At 42.4% G+C, this 14,678-nt stretch overlaps 1 protein-coding gene across 1 annotated transcript in view; it reads left to right on the top strand.

The window, feature by feature from the left end:
- Positions 1-1,413: 1,413 nt before the first annotated feature.
- EMILIN2 (elastin microfibril interfacer 2) overlaps positions 1,414-14,678 on the top strand; it is a 61,627-nt gene continuing 48,362 nt past the window's right edge. Inside the window, exons 1-2 of the mRNA XM_034762709.1 lie at positions 1,414-1,791; positions 2,260-2,382. Coding sequence (XP_034618600.1) covers positions 1,667-1,791; positions 2,260-2,382 — 248 coding nt within the window. The 5' untranslated portion in view covers positions 1,414-1,666. The remainder of the gene's footprint in view (positions 1,792-2,259; positions 2,383-14,678) is intronic.

Genomic DNA, 14,678 nt, shown 5'->3' with positions numbered 1-14,678 from the left:
AACAGTCCGGTCGGCAGCGCAGCAGGGCTAAGGCAGGCTCCCTGCCTACCCTAGCTCTGTGTGGCTCCTGAAAGCAGCTGCTAGGTCCTTGCGGCCCCTAGGCGCATGGGTGGCAGGGAGGCTCCGTGCACTACCCCAGCCCTGAGGGCCGGCTCCACAGCTCCCATTGGCTGGGCACCGCGACCAATGGGAGCTGTGGGAGTGGTGCCTGTGGGCATGAGGGCAGCATGCGGAGCCTCACTGGCCGCTTCCTGGGAGCAGTGGTAAGTGCCACTGGGACCCTGCACCCTCCCACATACCCCCTGCCCCAGCCCTGAGCCCCCTCCTGAATCTCTCATTTCTGGCCTCACCCAGAGCCCGTATTCTCCCCCCCCCAGCACCTCAACCTCCTGCCCCAGCCCAGATGGCCGTCCCGCACCCCAAACCCCTCATCCCTAGCTTTACCCTAGAGCCTACACCCCCATCCAGAGCCTGAACCCTCTTCCACACTCTGAAAACCTTGGCCCCAGCCCAGAGCCTCCTCCTGCACCCTGAACCCCTCATTTCTGGCTTCAGCTGGAGCCTGTACCCCCCAACACCCCTGCCCCAGCCTGTATCCCTCTCCCGCACCCCAAACCCCTCATCCCTGGTCCCACCCCAGAGCCCTCACCCCCCTCCCATATCCCAACCCCCTGACCCCGCTCAATGAAAGTGAGTGAGGGTGGGAGAGAGCGAGCGATGGAGGGAGGGAGGATGGAGCGAGTGGGGGCTGGGGTGTTCCTTTTGTGGGATTAGAAAGTTGCCAACCCTTAAGGCGTCATGGTGTATGGGTAGCATGGTAGCTACCCATACACCATGTGTGAGATATGTGACACCCTACACATAGAGTATAATGTTCATTTTGGACTGAGCAGTTTCTCTATTAGTTACTAGTATTAATTTATAAAGCATTGATTGCAAAAGCCTTCACTGTTATGGTTTGCTGGCTTGTATAATTGGGCGGGGCGGAGAGGGGAAGGCAGTCCTGAGTGAATGGGGGGAGGGAGTGGTGGGTACATGCCAGATGAGTTGCCTGTATACCTAAGTATCTTACAGTAGCACGTGTGCACTCCTAGGGGATTAGAAGACAAAGGTCTCCTGCCAAAGGTGCAGGCCAATAGAGAGCGGGGTGGGGCCTGTTTGTAAGGGTCGGCCCGTCTGGCTATGGGACTGTGTGTGCAGACGAGATAATGGGTAAACTCTCTCTCTGGAAGACAAAAAAAACCCTCCACAACTGAGTAATATGAAGTAATCAAGACCTGCCCCTTCCTCTCCCCCCCCCCCCCCGGTGGGAAAGGAGTGGGGGGTTCCTGCCTTGCATTAGTTTGGTCAGACAAAGCGTGGGTAGAGGGGAGTCACCCGTCGGGGGTGGGGGTGTGAATCCAGTGGACGGAGGGCGGAAGGGGGGCCTCTTGCGTCAGTGCGGGATCGCAGGAGGAGAACGGAGGGAGAAAGTGCAGGGGCGAGAGGAGAGAAGCGGAAGACGCGAACGGGGAAGGGGGATTCAGAGGAGCGGAGTCTCTCTCTGCGGGGGCTTCTTAGCACGGCGCGGTCCGCTCTAGGGTGTCTCCAGCCCGGGCTGCTCCCCGCTCAGGCGCCAGTCCCCAGCCAGGCGCGGGGCGCTCCAGCTCCTGCCCTGCCGGCCGCAATGGGGCTGCGCCCGGGACCCGTCGCGCCCCTGGGCTGGGCACTGGCGCTCCTCCTGTCTCTGGCCGGCGGGCTCAGCGAGGCCACCCCGCACTTGAGGTACAACCGGCCGGGCGCCAGGAGCAAGTAAGTGCGTCTCCTTCTTGCGTGCGCTGGGCAAGCGGGAGGGTCCCAGCTGCGGCTCCCGGGGCTGACTGACCCCCTCTCGGCCCCGGTCTCCGCCGCAACTCCAGAGGCAGAGCTGTGGGGGCGGGAGGCTCCCCGGGAGTCCCCTTTAGTCTGGGGGTTCGAGATGCTGCGAGACCCTCTGCCTGCAGCGGGGCGAGCCAGAGCGAGAGGAATGTAAAGTCCCAACGCTTGAAATGGCTGCAGGAGTGCTGCGGGGTGGATGCTGACACTTCGCTCAGGGCGCCCAAAGAGCTGGTCATAGGCTTGTGCTAGAGGACACGGAGAAGGTTTTATGAGCTACAGTCACGCAGGGCTGTCTCCTGACTGGTGCTTTTGTTCTACACTTGACATGCCACTGGTTTAATAATCTTTATTGTTTGCCCCTTTAACTGTGCATTTGTCCTGCTTTTTGTCACTCTCTCCCAGGAACTGGTGTGCCTACATAGTGAACAAGAACGTGAGCTGCTCTGTGCTGGATGGAACTGAACAGTTTATTCAGGCGCAGTACAAATGTGCCTGGAACCAGTTTCCCTGTTCACCAACCCCAGTGTAAGTAAGAGAGGCGGAGATTTCTGGGTGGGGAACCATTGGGTCATCAGTAAATCATTTCCACATCTAGTGAGAACACAACAGCTAACAAGCTTTACATCACCAGAGCTCAGATGGTCAGTGGGATTTTTAAAGTTTGGGATCTCTCTCTGGGTATTGCGGGACACCGTGTATAATTTTCTAGCCTCTGAGTACTGAGCAATAGCTTCGTTCGTGATTTACTATCTTTTTTATTACAAACATAAGGCAGCTGATACAAATTAGAGCCACATTGAGTATTCTGTTGTGAGATCATGCAATAAGTTAGTTGTACATTGCTAAAACAAATCAAGGAAATTACTTGCAAAAGTCTGAACTGTCCATTGATAATTGATTTGGTGCTTATGTCATTCTAGTGTTATCTAGTCGGGGTGAATATGCATGCTGTACTTCAACTTTTGTGGAAAGAGTGCAAGCACCTGCTGAGAGTACAGTTACACACCTTGGCCTAGAATCATGGGTGCACTCCAGCTATTTCGCTCCATTCCAGGGGTACAAAGCAATCATAAACCTGGCTAAAGCTGGCTTTACAGTTGCTTTGCATTGCTGGAACAGTGTACTGGTGAATGTGGGCCAATATCTTTATAATTTATAGATTCTTAAATTGTCCAGCATAGACAGGAGTTTGTTTGTTTTTGCTTTTTGTTTTTGAATAAAGCTAGCACATTATGCATTAAGGCATGGTTCTGTAGTACGTATTTTATGTTAGGTAAGGCATTGTGGTCCGTTGGACAGGGCACTGGAGTAGGAGTCAGGAGACTAGGGTTCTATTCATAGCGCTGCCACTGACCTGTTGTGTGACTGGGGAAAATCACTTTACAGGGCTTCAGTTTCCATATCTGTAAAACAGTGATAATGGTACTTACCCTCTTCTGCAAAGGAATTTGAGATCCACAGACAATAAGCTCTGTTTAGGTCTGATCCAACTCCTACTAAAGTCAATAGATTCCTATTGACTTTAATAGATATTGGATCAGACACTAAATGAGCTAAATTTTATTGTTATAAATAGAAAAACAAAAACCGTTTGTATATATTTCTGAACAGACATGAGCGAATGAAGTATGTGGCTGATACTGCAAGGACCTGAGCCCCTCCTGCGATGGGCTCAGTCCACTCAGCTCTTGTTTACATCTATGGGATCTGAGGATGCTCCTTGCCTCACAGGGGCCTGAGACAATTAATTTTGCATATTTGGTGTTTGTAAGACTTTTTGGCAACAACAACAACAAAAAAAAGGTACCTTCTTTTCTTATATAAACATTGGCCACTTGAGACAAATCATGGGAGACTCCCCAGAGACACAGCTGAATAACCCTGTCTGGGTCATTTCCGATGTTGTTTCTTTTCATAGTATTTAACTGCCCATTTTAGAGTTGTGACACTGAAGTGGACAAATAAAGATTGGGCGAAGTATGTCCTTGTTTATTAATGGTGCCTGTCACTACTTCTGAGTGACAAACCTATCAGGAAGTTATATATGGTGAGCCAGGTTCTAAAATATTGACACTGAATATCTGATAAGGTATACTGGAGGTGTCCATTTTAAAGGAAATTAGATCTTCCTAATTGCAAATCTTTATTTCCTGAATCTGACTTGCTTTATATTGGTGAAGATAAACATTATCTTCTGGATAACTAGAGTTGGAATTACAAAGCATATTTTTATTTTTAATATAAGGTATACTATATAAAAGTATCTTTCAAGTTTCATATGCATTCAGGTGTATATTAGTATGGCAGCAGTGTGACTATAAAAACTGGGTGAATATTTTTTAAATAACTCAAAATATAAGTTCTGTAATCTTGGAAGTTTGCTGTGTGCCCAAAACTCTATGATATTAGCAGAATCTATTATTGTTAATATTGATCTATCACTCACTGTGTGCTAGTTTCCTTCAGGATAGAGAATAAGAAAGGAAAATGCACTGAAGAGTTTGCAATCTATGTCCTTGATCCTGCAAACAATTATGCACATGAATAACTTTAACTTTACTCACATGAGTAGTCTCATGAAACTCAATGGAACTACTCATGCAAATAAAGTTACTCATATATGTAAGTGTTTTAAGGTTCAGGACCCAAACGTAGACGAGACAGTAGGAGGACTGGGAGAAGGGTTATAACAAACAAGTAAAACCATTGAGGCAAAGTTCTGTGTAATTATTCTTCTTATTTCCTTTACAAATTTACAGATATAGGACTAAATCATGAAGTAAATGGGCCAAATTCTGGTCAAATAGAGTAACTGAGATCTGAATCAGGTATACAACTTGTTACCTGTGTTGTAGATGTGTGCCTTTTGTTATTAATGTTGATCTGTGACAATCACTGATATGTCAGACTGACTTTCTGTATCCAACTTTAAAAACTGACTATGCCCCTTCCTATTATGTGGATACTCACTTGTTCCATGAAATGTCACTATGTGTCTTTCATTCGTAATAAGCTGAGCAATAAATTGCTAAGAACTGATACCCTTCAAATAGAAGCTCTTCATCATTTTAATGCTAAATATTAAATAGCATTTGAAATTTGCCATTTACTTCTAGTTAGATCAACATCTTGTCCACAGTGCTTTTTTGATATTTAGATGATCTACGTTACATATAAAAATATTTTGATGAAACAAAGCTGTGCATTATATATTGTGTATATAACGGTCTTAAATATCAGGTGCTTACCCGAACAGAGGATATTCCATACATACGAGAATGTATGTATTATGGATATTAATTACAATGACAGTGAACTACTCTATAGAAATACGAATTCCAGTGACCAACCCAGCACCATGTGAATTCATGAACTCATTTTTAATCACCTCTTACCCATTAGCCCTATTAAAAATTGTTTGTTTAAATAAAAAAAAAAAGGCTGTTGAATTACTGCATTGCTAGGAAATTTTAAGTGTAACAACTTTAAAAACAAGATGTACACCTCTACCTTGATATAACGCTGTCCTTCGGAGCCAAAAAATCTTACCACGTTATAGGTGAAACCGCGTTATATCGAACTTGCTTTGATCTGCCGGAGTGCGCAGCCCTCCCTCCCCCCCCCCTCAGAGCACTGCTTTACCGCGTTATATTCGAATTGGTGTTATATCGGGTCACGTTATATTGGGGTAGAGGTGTATTTGCTTAAATTGTAAGTTAAAATTCAGTAATTGCAGTAGGATCTCATTATTTAAGTATTTTTTGATATGTATTGGGGCCCAATCCTACAGTCTTTCCCTGAAAAGTTAGTGGGAGTTTTTTCTGAATAAGATTCTAGGATCTATATGAGCAGATGCTTGGAGTCTGAGAAGTCAGAAGAGAGAAGGAAGAAAAACCAGAAGGGCTCTTTGAAGTATTTTCTGTCCTTGGAGAGAGATTTGATTTATTTTTCTTAAACTATGACCAGCCCCGGAGAGAGGGGGAAAAAACAAACAAACAAACTTTTGCTGTTGTTGGGAAGTGGGAGTGAAATGTACTTATGCAAAAGTGTTCATGTGTTTACTTACCCACGCTCAAATATTTTTATAATTTAAAAAATCACTAATGTGTACAAATAACTGATCGTCCTGTACTACCTTATTTTTAATTTATTTATTTTACTTTTTCACTTTCCATTGTGCATTCACTCTCTTTGGTTTCTTATTGAAGGGTTACTCATGAGAGTTGGGTTGATATCATTATTATATATTTTAATATAATTATTATAAGAAAACTATATTGGCCTTCTGGCAAATAACAAGCGTAGTATAATATCAATATAATCTTCTATCTGAGGATTATGGGCTTGATCCTACAAATATCTATCCATGTGAATAACTCTACTCATGTAACTAGTCCCATTGATTTCTGTGGTTCGACTCTTGGTAATAGAGTTATTCATGTGCTTAAGTGTTTACAGGGTCAGACTATATGTTCTTACCTGGGGAGTGGGGGGGTGGGGGAGGAGTGAATTTAATGATTTTAACTGGTCTTTTTCATCTTTAACTTCTGTGATCAACATATAATAAACAGGGAGACAGATTATTCCACTAGATTGCAAGTAATTAGAACACAGACAGGAAAAATGACAAATTGTCTAAAAATAAATATGACTAAACAGACATTTAAATAAATATTTACAAATTGACCCATTAAACAAGTATTTTTGAGCCTATTGTTTTTACATATATTTATCGCTATAAATAAATCTAATTCCAGAATAATCACAGCGTGATAAACACCAACATTTGAATAAAGCATAGACAGAATTATATAAAACAAAAGACAGTGAAATACCCATAAACTCTAATCATTAGTATATGTAATTGTAAAGGCTGGGAGACCAACCTATAAATAGCATCAGACAAAGTGTGATAATAAAAACATTCCAGCTAAAGATGTAAACATTATTTTATTTAATGTGGGGAAAAAAGACTATTCGGGTGCTCCCTTTAGAAAGAAAACAGTAGACCAGATCCTTGGTATAAATTGGTATCGCTGGTTGTTATCCACATTTTTTTTTTCTGGAATCCATGCAGCAGTTTCAGTCCCTGTTCCTTACATAGAGGGTACTATAATGGGGTTCAATCCTGCCCAGAGTGGAGTGCTCTGGCTCCAATCCAGCATAGCACTTAAGCATATGCTTAACTTTCAGCTGTTGGCAGCCCCATGGTAATCAATGGGACTACTTGAGGGTTGAAAGTTTAGCATGTGCTTAAGTGTTATGCTGGATCATAGCCAGAGTACTCTGCCCTGGGCAGGATCAAGCCCAGGGTACAATAGTCCTTGATCAGGGTCTAAGTGGGTCTCTGGCTTTCAGAAGTCAATATCACATAAGAAAAACCCTTGAAAACACAGACACTATGTAAAGTACAAAAGGGGAAAACTGAGGACTATTGTATATTTCCCCCTAAATATCAAGAAAGGAGGTTTTTGTTTTGTTTTTAAAGAGAGGGTATCTTGTGTGGGACAGAAATCTCTCTGTACAGGCTTCTGCTAGCTGACTATATGAAGAGTTTAGCCTAAGGAGGGGATGTTGAAGGCAGTAAGAAAACTTTAATAACATATTTGAGTTTTCTGGAGTGTTTGTTTGATAATCTTTGCAAGACGGCTGGGTGTGGTGAACTTGTCTGGCTGTGTGTCTCTGAGCCTAATATTGTGTATCTCTGACTATGGACACAGCAAACAACACTGCCTTTCTTCTCTGAAACTTGGATAGGAATTTTCATTTCATACATCATTCATAGCTTGTTACAATAGTTCCAAAAATTTCACAAACTCTCCCTCAACTCACATTAATGCAAATATTGCAGTTGATATTTGTCTGCTTTTTCATGAGTTGAAAATTGCACTGATTGGAGGTCTGGGGCTTCTTCTATTAAGTGCCGGACCAGTTCCAAAGTAGCATTGCTGGTCCAGAGGACCACTGACCAATTTAAGGTCTGATATTCAATAAACCACCAGAACAATAGAGGAATGCTCTACATCACTGCCAGGTTTCCCATAATGGAGAATATTCCTCAGTTCCCCCTGTGGTCCTCAAGATATCAGACCTTCATATAACGTTCTGGTCACAACTTGCCTTTTCCCTTCCCTCCCTCCCTCCCACACTTCTGACCTGTTTCAATTCAGGGGTCGGCAATGTGTCCATACACAGACACAAGTGTCCGTGGTAAATATGTTGAGGTCCGTGGGGGTGCTCACCTCAGGCGGCTCTCCACAAGCGGCTCCCCATCCCTGCTGTTGCTGGCGGAGGCGTGGCCAGGCGTCAGGCAGCTCTGCAGGGACGCTGCCTCCGTCCCCAGTCCTTGAGTGCTGTCTCCGCAGCTCCCAGCCCATTGGTTGGGAACCGCGGCCAATGGGAGCTGCGGGGGCGCTGCCCGCAGACGGGGCAGCGCGCAGTCACCTGGCCATGCCTCCATGTAGGAGCCGGGGGGGGAGGGGACAATGATATGCAGCCGCTTCCTGGAAAACACACACACACACACACACACACACACACACACACAGTCCCTGCACCCCACCCCCTTGCCCCAGCCCTGATCCCCCTCCTGCCCTCCGAACCCCTTGGTCCCAGCCTGGAGCAACCTCCTACACCCCAAGCCCCACCCCAGAGCCTGAATCCCCAGCTGGAGCCCTCCCACATGCCAACCCCCTGCTCCAGCCTGGAGCCCCCTCCCACACCCTGAACCCCTCATTTCTGGCTCCATCCCGGAATCTGCACTCGCAGACCAAAGCCCATACCCCCTCCCATACTCCAACCCCCTGCCTCAGCCCAGAGCCCCCTCCTGGCCCCCCGCCAATGTCTGTCACTTAGTCTGGTAATTTTATCAAGTGTCCATTGCGCAATATGGTGGTGCTCACGCCTGATTCGAGTGCATGCTGCCTTGAGAAATGTTAGCTCTAGAAACAATGCTGTAGTTCATTCTGAAAGCTTAGAATCCCAGCTTTTAAATAGTGCAAACTATGAAATCTCTCAGTGCTAGTGCTTCATGAGAATATTGGTTGTGTTTCTGAATTCAACATTTATCTTCCATATATATTCTTTAACATTCTGTGAAAGTTTCTCTAAAAATATTCTTGCTGGGAAACTTATTCATGGAGAGCAAAGACAAGAAAGCTGCAAACACAGATTAAGCAAATTCATTTTTTATTCACAGTTCTGATAACGTCCACTCCTGCTGACGTGTTAGACACTGTCACTAGAGGACAGGTAAAAATAATCTTCTGATAAAATATCGTAACATAAGTGAGGAAATCATCCTGTGAAAAACTGCGGTAGTAATTAGCAGGACCAAATGCCTCTGGTCCTCCTTGCTTTTGTGAACAAGTTTAAAAAACGATGAGATAGCATGGACCAACGTGAAATCTTGCTGCAGAAGTTATGTGGGGAGGCTTCCCGGCTCTCCGAGCTCTGGTCAAGTGAAAAAATTCTCTACGTTCTATCTGTGCTATTCTAACACTTACCAGAGTATTGCTTTCTCAGCTGTAGAGAAGGGTAGATTAAATGATAATGACCTAAGCCAGATGAAGGGAGAGCAATAACTCTGGTTCAAGCACAGAGCATTTTGTAGAGAAAAACGAGTGCAACAGCAGTGAAAATATGTTATTGTCCCAGTGTCTCCTCCCTCAAAATGCTTCAGCTGCTGCTAATAGCAGAAATTCAAAATCAAGCAACTTTGCCAGGTCTGGTGCGAATTCCAACTCCAGTCCATCTGTAGAACACATCACATTTTCATGCTTTACCTGGCCTGAGTTGGCAGGGGGAATCTCTTAGGAAGACATTTCAAAATCCTGTTAAACATGTGTCCTTTCTACTCAGTGCTCTGCTTTAATCTCTTCTTAAATTTCCTTGGTGATCCGTAGGGTAGCCACTCCCGTTTATGCTTTTTACCTTTCTTCTTGCCCATCACAGTGCTCTGTTCACACTGCTGCCTTGCTCCTACACTTTGCATCTCTCCTACTCCCATCTTCCTCCTCTGACTTCTGATTTTCCCTCATCCTTTGCAGTGTATCCTGGCCTGAACACACAGCTCTTATCTCCCCACTTTGCCAGTTGCCCTCCATAGTTCCAGTTCCCAGGAAATTGTAAACTGGGGTCTGATTTTTCTCTCTCACAACTTTTATGCCACTGACCTCAACTGAGATACTCCAGTCTAAAAGGAGAATCAGGCGCAGAATCTGGGATTATGAAGTGAAAACAGAGTTGACTAACCATTTGCTGTTAATGTAATCAGTGGTTAACGTATTACAATTAGGGCTGTCAAGTGATTAAAAAATGAATAGCAATTAATCGTGCAATTAAAAAAACAGAATACAATTTATTTACATGTTTTGGATGTTTTCTACATTTTCAAATATATTGATTTCAATTATCACACAGAATACAAAGTGTACAGTACTCAATTGATTTTTGATTCTTTTTTTACAGTGTAAAGTTTTGTTTATGAAAGTTGAACTTACAAATGTAGAATTATGTAAAAAAAAAGGCATTCAAAAATAAAACAATGTAAAACTTTAGAACCTGCAAGTCCACTCAGTTCTACTTCTTGTTCAGCCAATCACTCAATCAAGTTTTTTTTTTTTTTTAACATATGCAGGAGATAATGCTGCCTGTTTCTTGTTTACAATGTCACCTGAAAGTGAGAACAGGCGTTTGCATGGCATTGTTGTAGCTGGCGTCACAAGATATTTATGTGCCAGAAGTCCTAAAGATTCATATGTCACTTCAGGCTTCAACCACAATTCCAGAGGATATGCATCCATTGTGCTGATGGGTTCTGCTTGATAACAATCCAAAGCTGTGTGGACAGATGCATGTTTATTTTCATCATCTGAGTCAGATGCCACCAACAGAGGGTTGATTTTCTTTTTTGGTGGTTCGGGTTCTGTAGTTTCCACTTGGGAGTGTTGCTGTTTTAAGACTTCTGAAAGCATGCTCCACACCTCATCCTTCTCAGATTTTGGAATAAACTTCAGATTCTTAAACCTTGGGTTGAGTGCTGTAGATATCTTTAGAAATCTCACATTGGTACCTTCTTTGCTTTTTGTCAAACCTGCAGTGAAAGCGTTCTTAAAACAAACATGTGCTGGGTCATCATCTGAGACTGCTGTAACATGAAATGTATGGCAGAATGCAGGTAAAACAAAGCAGGAAACATACAATTCTCCCCTTAGGAGTTCAGTCACAAATTTTAATTAACATATTATTTTTTTAACAAGCATCATCAGCATGGAAGCATGTCCTCTGGAACGGTGGTCGAAGCATGAAGAGACATATGAATGCTTAGCATATCTGGCATGTAAATATCTTGCAATGCCGGCTACAAAAGTGCCATGCGAACACCTGTTCTCACTTTCAGGTGACGTAAATAAGAAGCAGGCAGCATTATCTCCCATAAATGTAAACTTGTTTGTCTTAGCGATTGACTGAACAAGAAGTATGACTAAGTGGATTTATAAGCTCTAAAGTTTTACATTGTTTTGTTATGGAGTGCTGTTATGTAACACAAATAAGCTACATTTGTACTATGGTACAGTACTAGCATGAGGTGAACTGAAAAATATTTATTTTGTTCTTTTCACAGTGCAAATATTTGTAATCAAAAGTAATATAAAGTGAGCACTGTGCACTTTGTATTTTGTGTTGTAATTGAAATCAATATATTTGAAAATGTAGAAAAACATCCAAAAATAAATTTCAATTGGTATTCTATTGTTTAACAGTGTGGTTAAAACTACGATTAATCACAATAATTTTTTTAATCTCGATTAATTTTTTTGAGTTAATCACGTGAGTTAACGGCGATTAATCGACATCCCTAATTACAATACAATGTTGACTTACCAGCATTTTCCCAACTCCTTTTTTCTGTTTTCTTATTATTAGAAGTTTTTAGGTTTCTTGTTTGTTTTGAAGTACCAACCTAGTGCTGATCTGGCAGCATGTGATTTATTGGTATTTGACATTGTTTATCTTGCTGGCATAAAAGTAGAAGGAAGCAACCATAGAGGAAGCATGGGACTGGAAGTCATGAGATCCAGGTTCTATTCCGAGCTGTTCCATAGACTAGCTGTGTGATTAGGGACATGTTACTGAACTAGATTCTGTGGGTATATCTACATTTCAGGTGTAATTCCCAGCTCAAGTAGACATACCTGCGATCACTCTGATTGAGCTAATGCACTAAAAATAGAGTGTAGCCACAGCAGTGAGAGGGGCTAGCCGCCTTGAGTCTGAACCCGTCTGAGACTCTAGAGGATATATGATATATCACTGGGAAATGAAAACACTGATGTGGCTGTAGATGCAATATTTTAGATAGTACAGTACTTTGGCTTATTTTTCCCCTTCTCTGCCTGTGTTGCAGAACTCAGCATAATGGATGAGTTAAATTCCATGGGTGAAACTCTGGCCCCATTAAAGTCAATGGCAAAACTCCCATTGGCTTCAAGGAAGCCAGGATTTTGGAAAATGAATGATTTCATGATACTGGACATTTTAAATGCAATGGATTCTGTAACTAAAAGTGGAATTTAAGGGTGTGGTACTGAGAATATTTAAATGTTTTTCTCTTCTAACAGTGTCCCATAATCCACCTGTCCCTTACAAGAGAAACAAGCATCCTGAAGTGATATCAGGCTAGACACTCAGCTGCACCTAGCTTCAGAGTGGCATAGAGGAGTGGAGCTATATTGAGTGGGATTCTCTGTCCTGCCCCTAGCACAGTTTAGAGTGTTTAGAGGCTGCTGTAATTTGTGCTAGTTAGCAATGAGTGAGTAGGGCTCTACCAATTTCACAGTCCATTTTGGTCAATTTCATGGTCATAGGATTTTAAAAATTGTATATTTCATGATTTCAGCTACTTACATCTGAAATTCACTGTGTTGTAATTGTAGGGGTCCTGACCCAAAAAGGAGTCGTGGGGGATTGCAAGGTTATTGTAGGGGGGGTGGTGGTACCGCAGTGCTACCCTTACTTCTGCGCTGCTGCTGGTGGCAGTACTGCCTTCAGAGTGATACAGCTGCACCACTGCAGTCTTTTAAGTGTAGACAAGCCGCTGAGGTGCAGATGTGCTACATTTAAACTGTTTTTCCTGCCAAGTTCCCATAAATGTTCATCAGTTTGTTTGGCCAATAAGTATTTATTCAAGACTTAGCTAGTCTGGGCAATAGTTGTACACACACATCTTTCATTGATTTTAATGGTAGTTGTGCATGTATGAAGATTGTAAGATTGATTCCTAAATACTGTTTTTGGCTTCCTCTTTCTTCCTTTTGTTTCACTGTGCCAGTGTTCATAGCAGTGCCTGATCATAGCTGTATGATCACTGGAATTTTGTTTGGGAGGATATTGCCAGTGCCAGGCATTGATCAAGTGTGTAAAAGTAATGGCACATTTAATTCTGATTTACAGCCATCTATTTTTCATTTTCTATCTTCACTTGCTAGAGGGAAACTATTTTATTCAGCAAGTAACTCCCTATCCTTCCTCCTCACCTCCCCGCCCAGCACGTGTTCTATCTTTTTATATATTAAGTTAGGAACTGGAAATAAAAATAGCAACCTAATACAGTAAACAGTGCCAGAAATAGAAAGACAATTATTTCTTTAGTGCATTCAGTAAAAAGAACCTTGGTTTTTTTTTCCCTAATATCAGACCAAAAAACTGATTTTTTTTTCAAATTATGTTTATTTGGTTCTTTTTCTTTGTTAATGGCATTTTAACACATACTGTAGTCTAGATTTACTCCTAACTTTACAGCTCTCTCTCTCTACACATTTATGCTTTCAGCAAGTTAGTCAGTCTTCCTGCCCCCAAAATATTTTTCTGTTTTTAAAATATATTTGCATTATATGCACACAGTTATTTACCAGCATATAGAACAATAAAAGCCGTCTTTTTAGTTTTCAGAATTAAAAGTTTTTAAGAATAAAAAAACCTAAGAATTAAGCTGGATTTTGAGACCCACAAGAACCAATTCTTTGGGAATTTGAGAAGGTGAGGAGAGCTTGAAGTGATGGAAGTCCCCAAAAATAACATTGGGGGCCCCAAACCCCTAAATCCAGCCATCCTAGGAATTCACAAAAGAATTTAAACCATTGTAGTATATGCTTTTGGAATAAACTCCTACTTTATTAAGACACTTCATATTTTTCTAAAATCAAACTACAAATGCTGTAGAATGGTGGTGAGTTGTATCATAAAGCATCTTGTCTGGGTGAAATCTTGACTCCATTAAAATCAATGGAAAACTTTCATTGACTTCAGTGGATCCAAGGTATTCCCTACCATTTGTAGCAGTACTGTACATGAACTCTCCTCATCCTTGTGCTGCCAGCTGAAGGTATTAAGGGGTGGCCGCTCTGACCTCCCCATCAGTTTCTTCTCACTGGCTGTGGTTGGTAGTTGGGGAATGTGTGAGCTTCTCATATTCTCTTCCCTTTGTCCCTCTAGAAAGCTTTTTAGAAAAAATTTATTGTAAATATTTTTTAATTAGCAGTAGTTATTGTTAGTGGTACTGTACTTGTTTTTTTTGTTTTTTTTTTCCTAAAAAATTTCCTTGTTTTTATAGTGTTTTCTTTGAGATTTTGGATACAGGGGTGTGCCTAAATCCCCAACTTTTGAAGCACTGTTCTGGCTCTATCATGTCCATGCCAGTCAGCAATCCTCACCCCCGCTGTTTAAAGTGTTTGGCACTTATTAAAGTGCCTTATTTGTAGGGGGTTTAAGACCAGGACTAAGTAGTTGAGGGAAGTTTGCCTTTCATCCTGATGAAAGCA

This window comes from Trachemys scripta, chromosome 2, assembly GCF_013100865.1.
Source record: "Trachemys scripta elegans isolate TJP31775 chromosome 2, CAS_Tse_1.0, whole genome shotgun sequence".
NCBI classification, from domain to species: Eukaryota; Metazoa; Chordata; order Testudines; family Emydidae; genus Trachemys; species Trachemys scripta.
The sequence above is the reverse complement of the archived record's forward strand: the minus strand, read 5'-3'. Positions and strand labels throughout refer to the sequence as shown.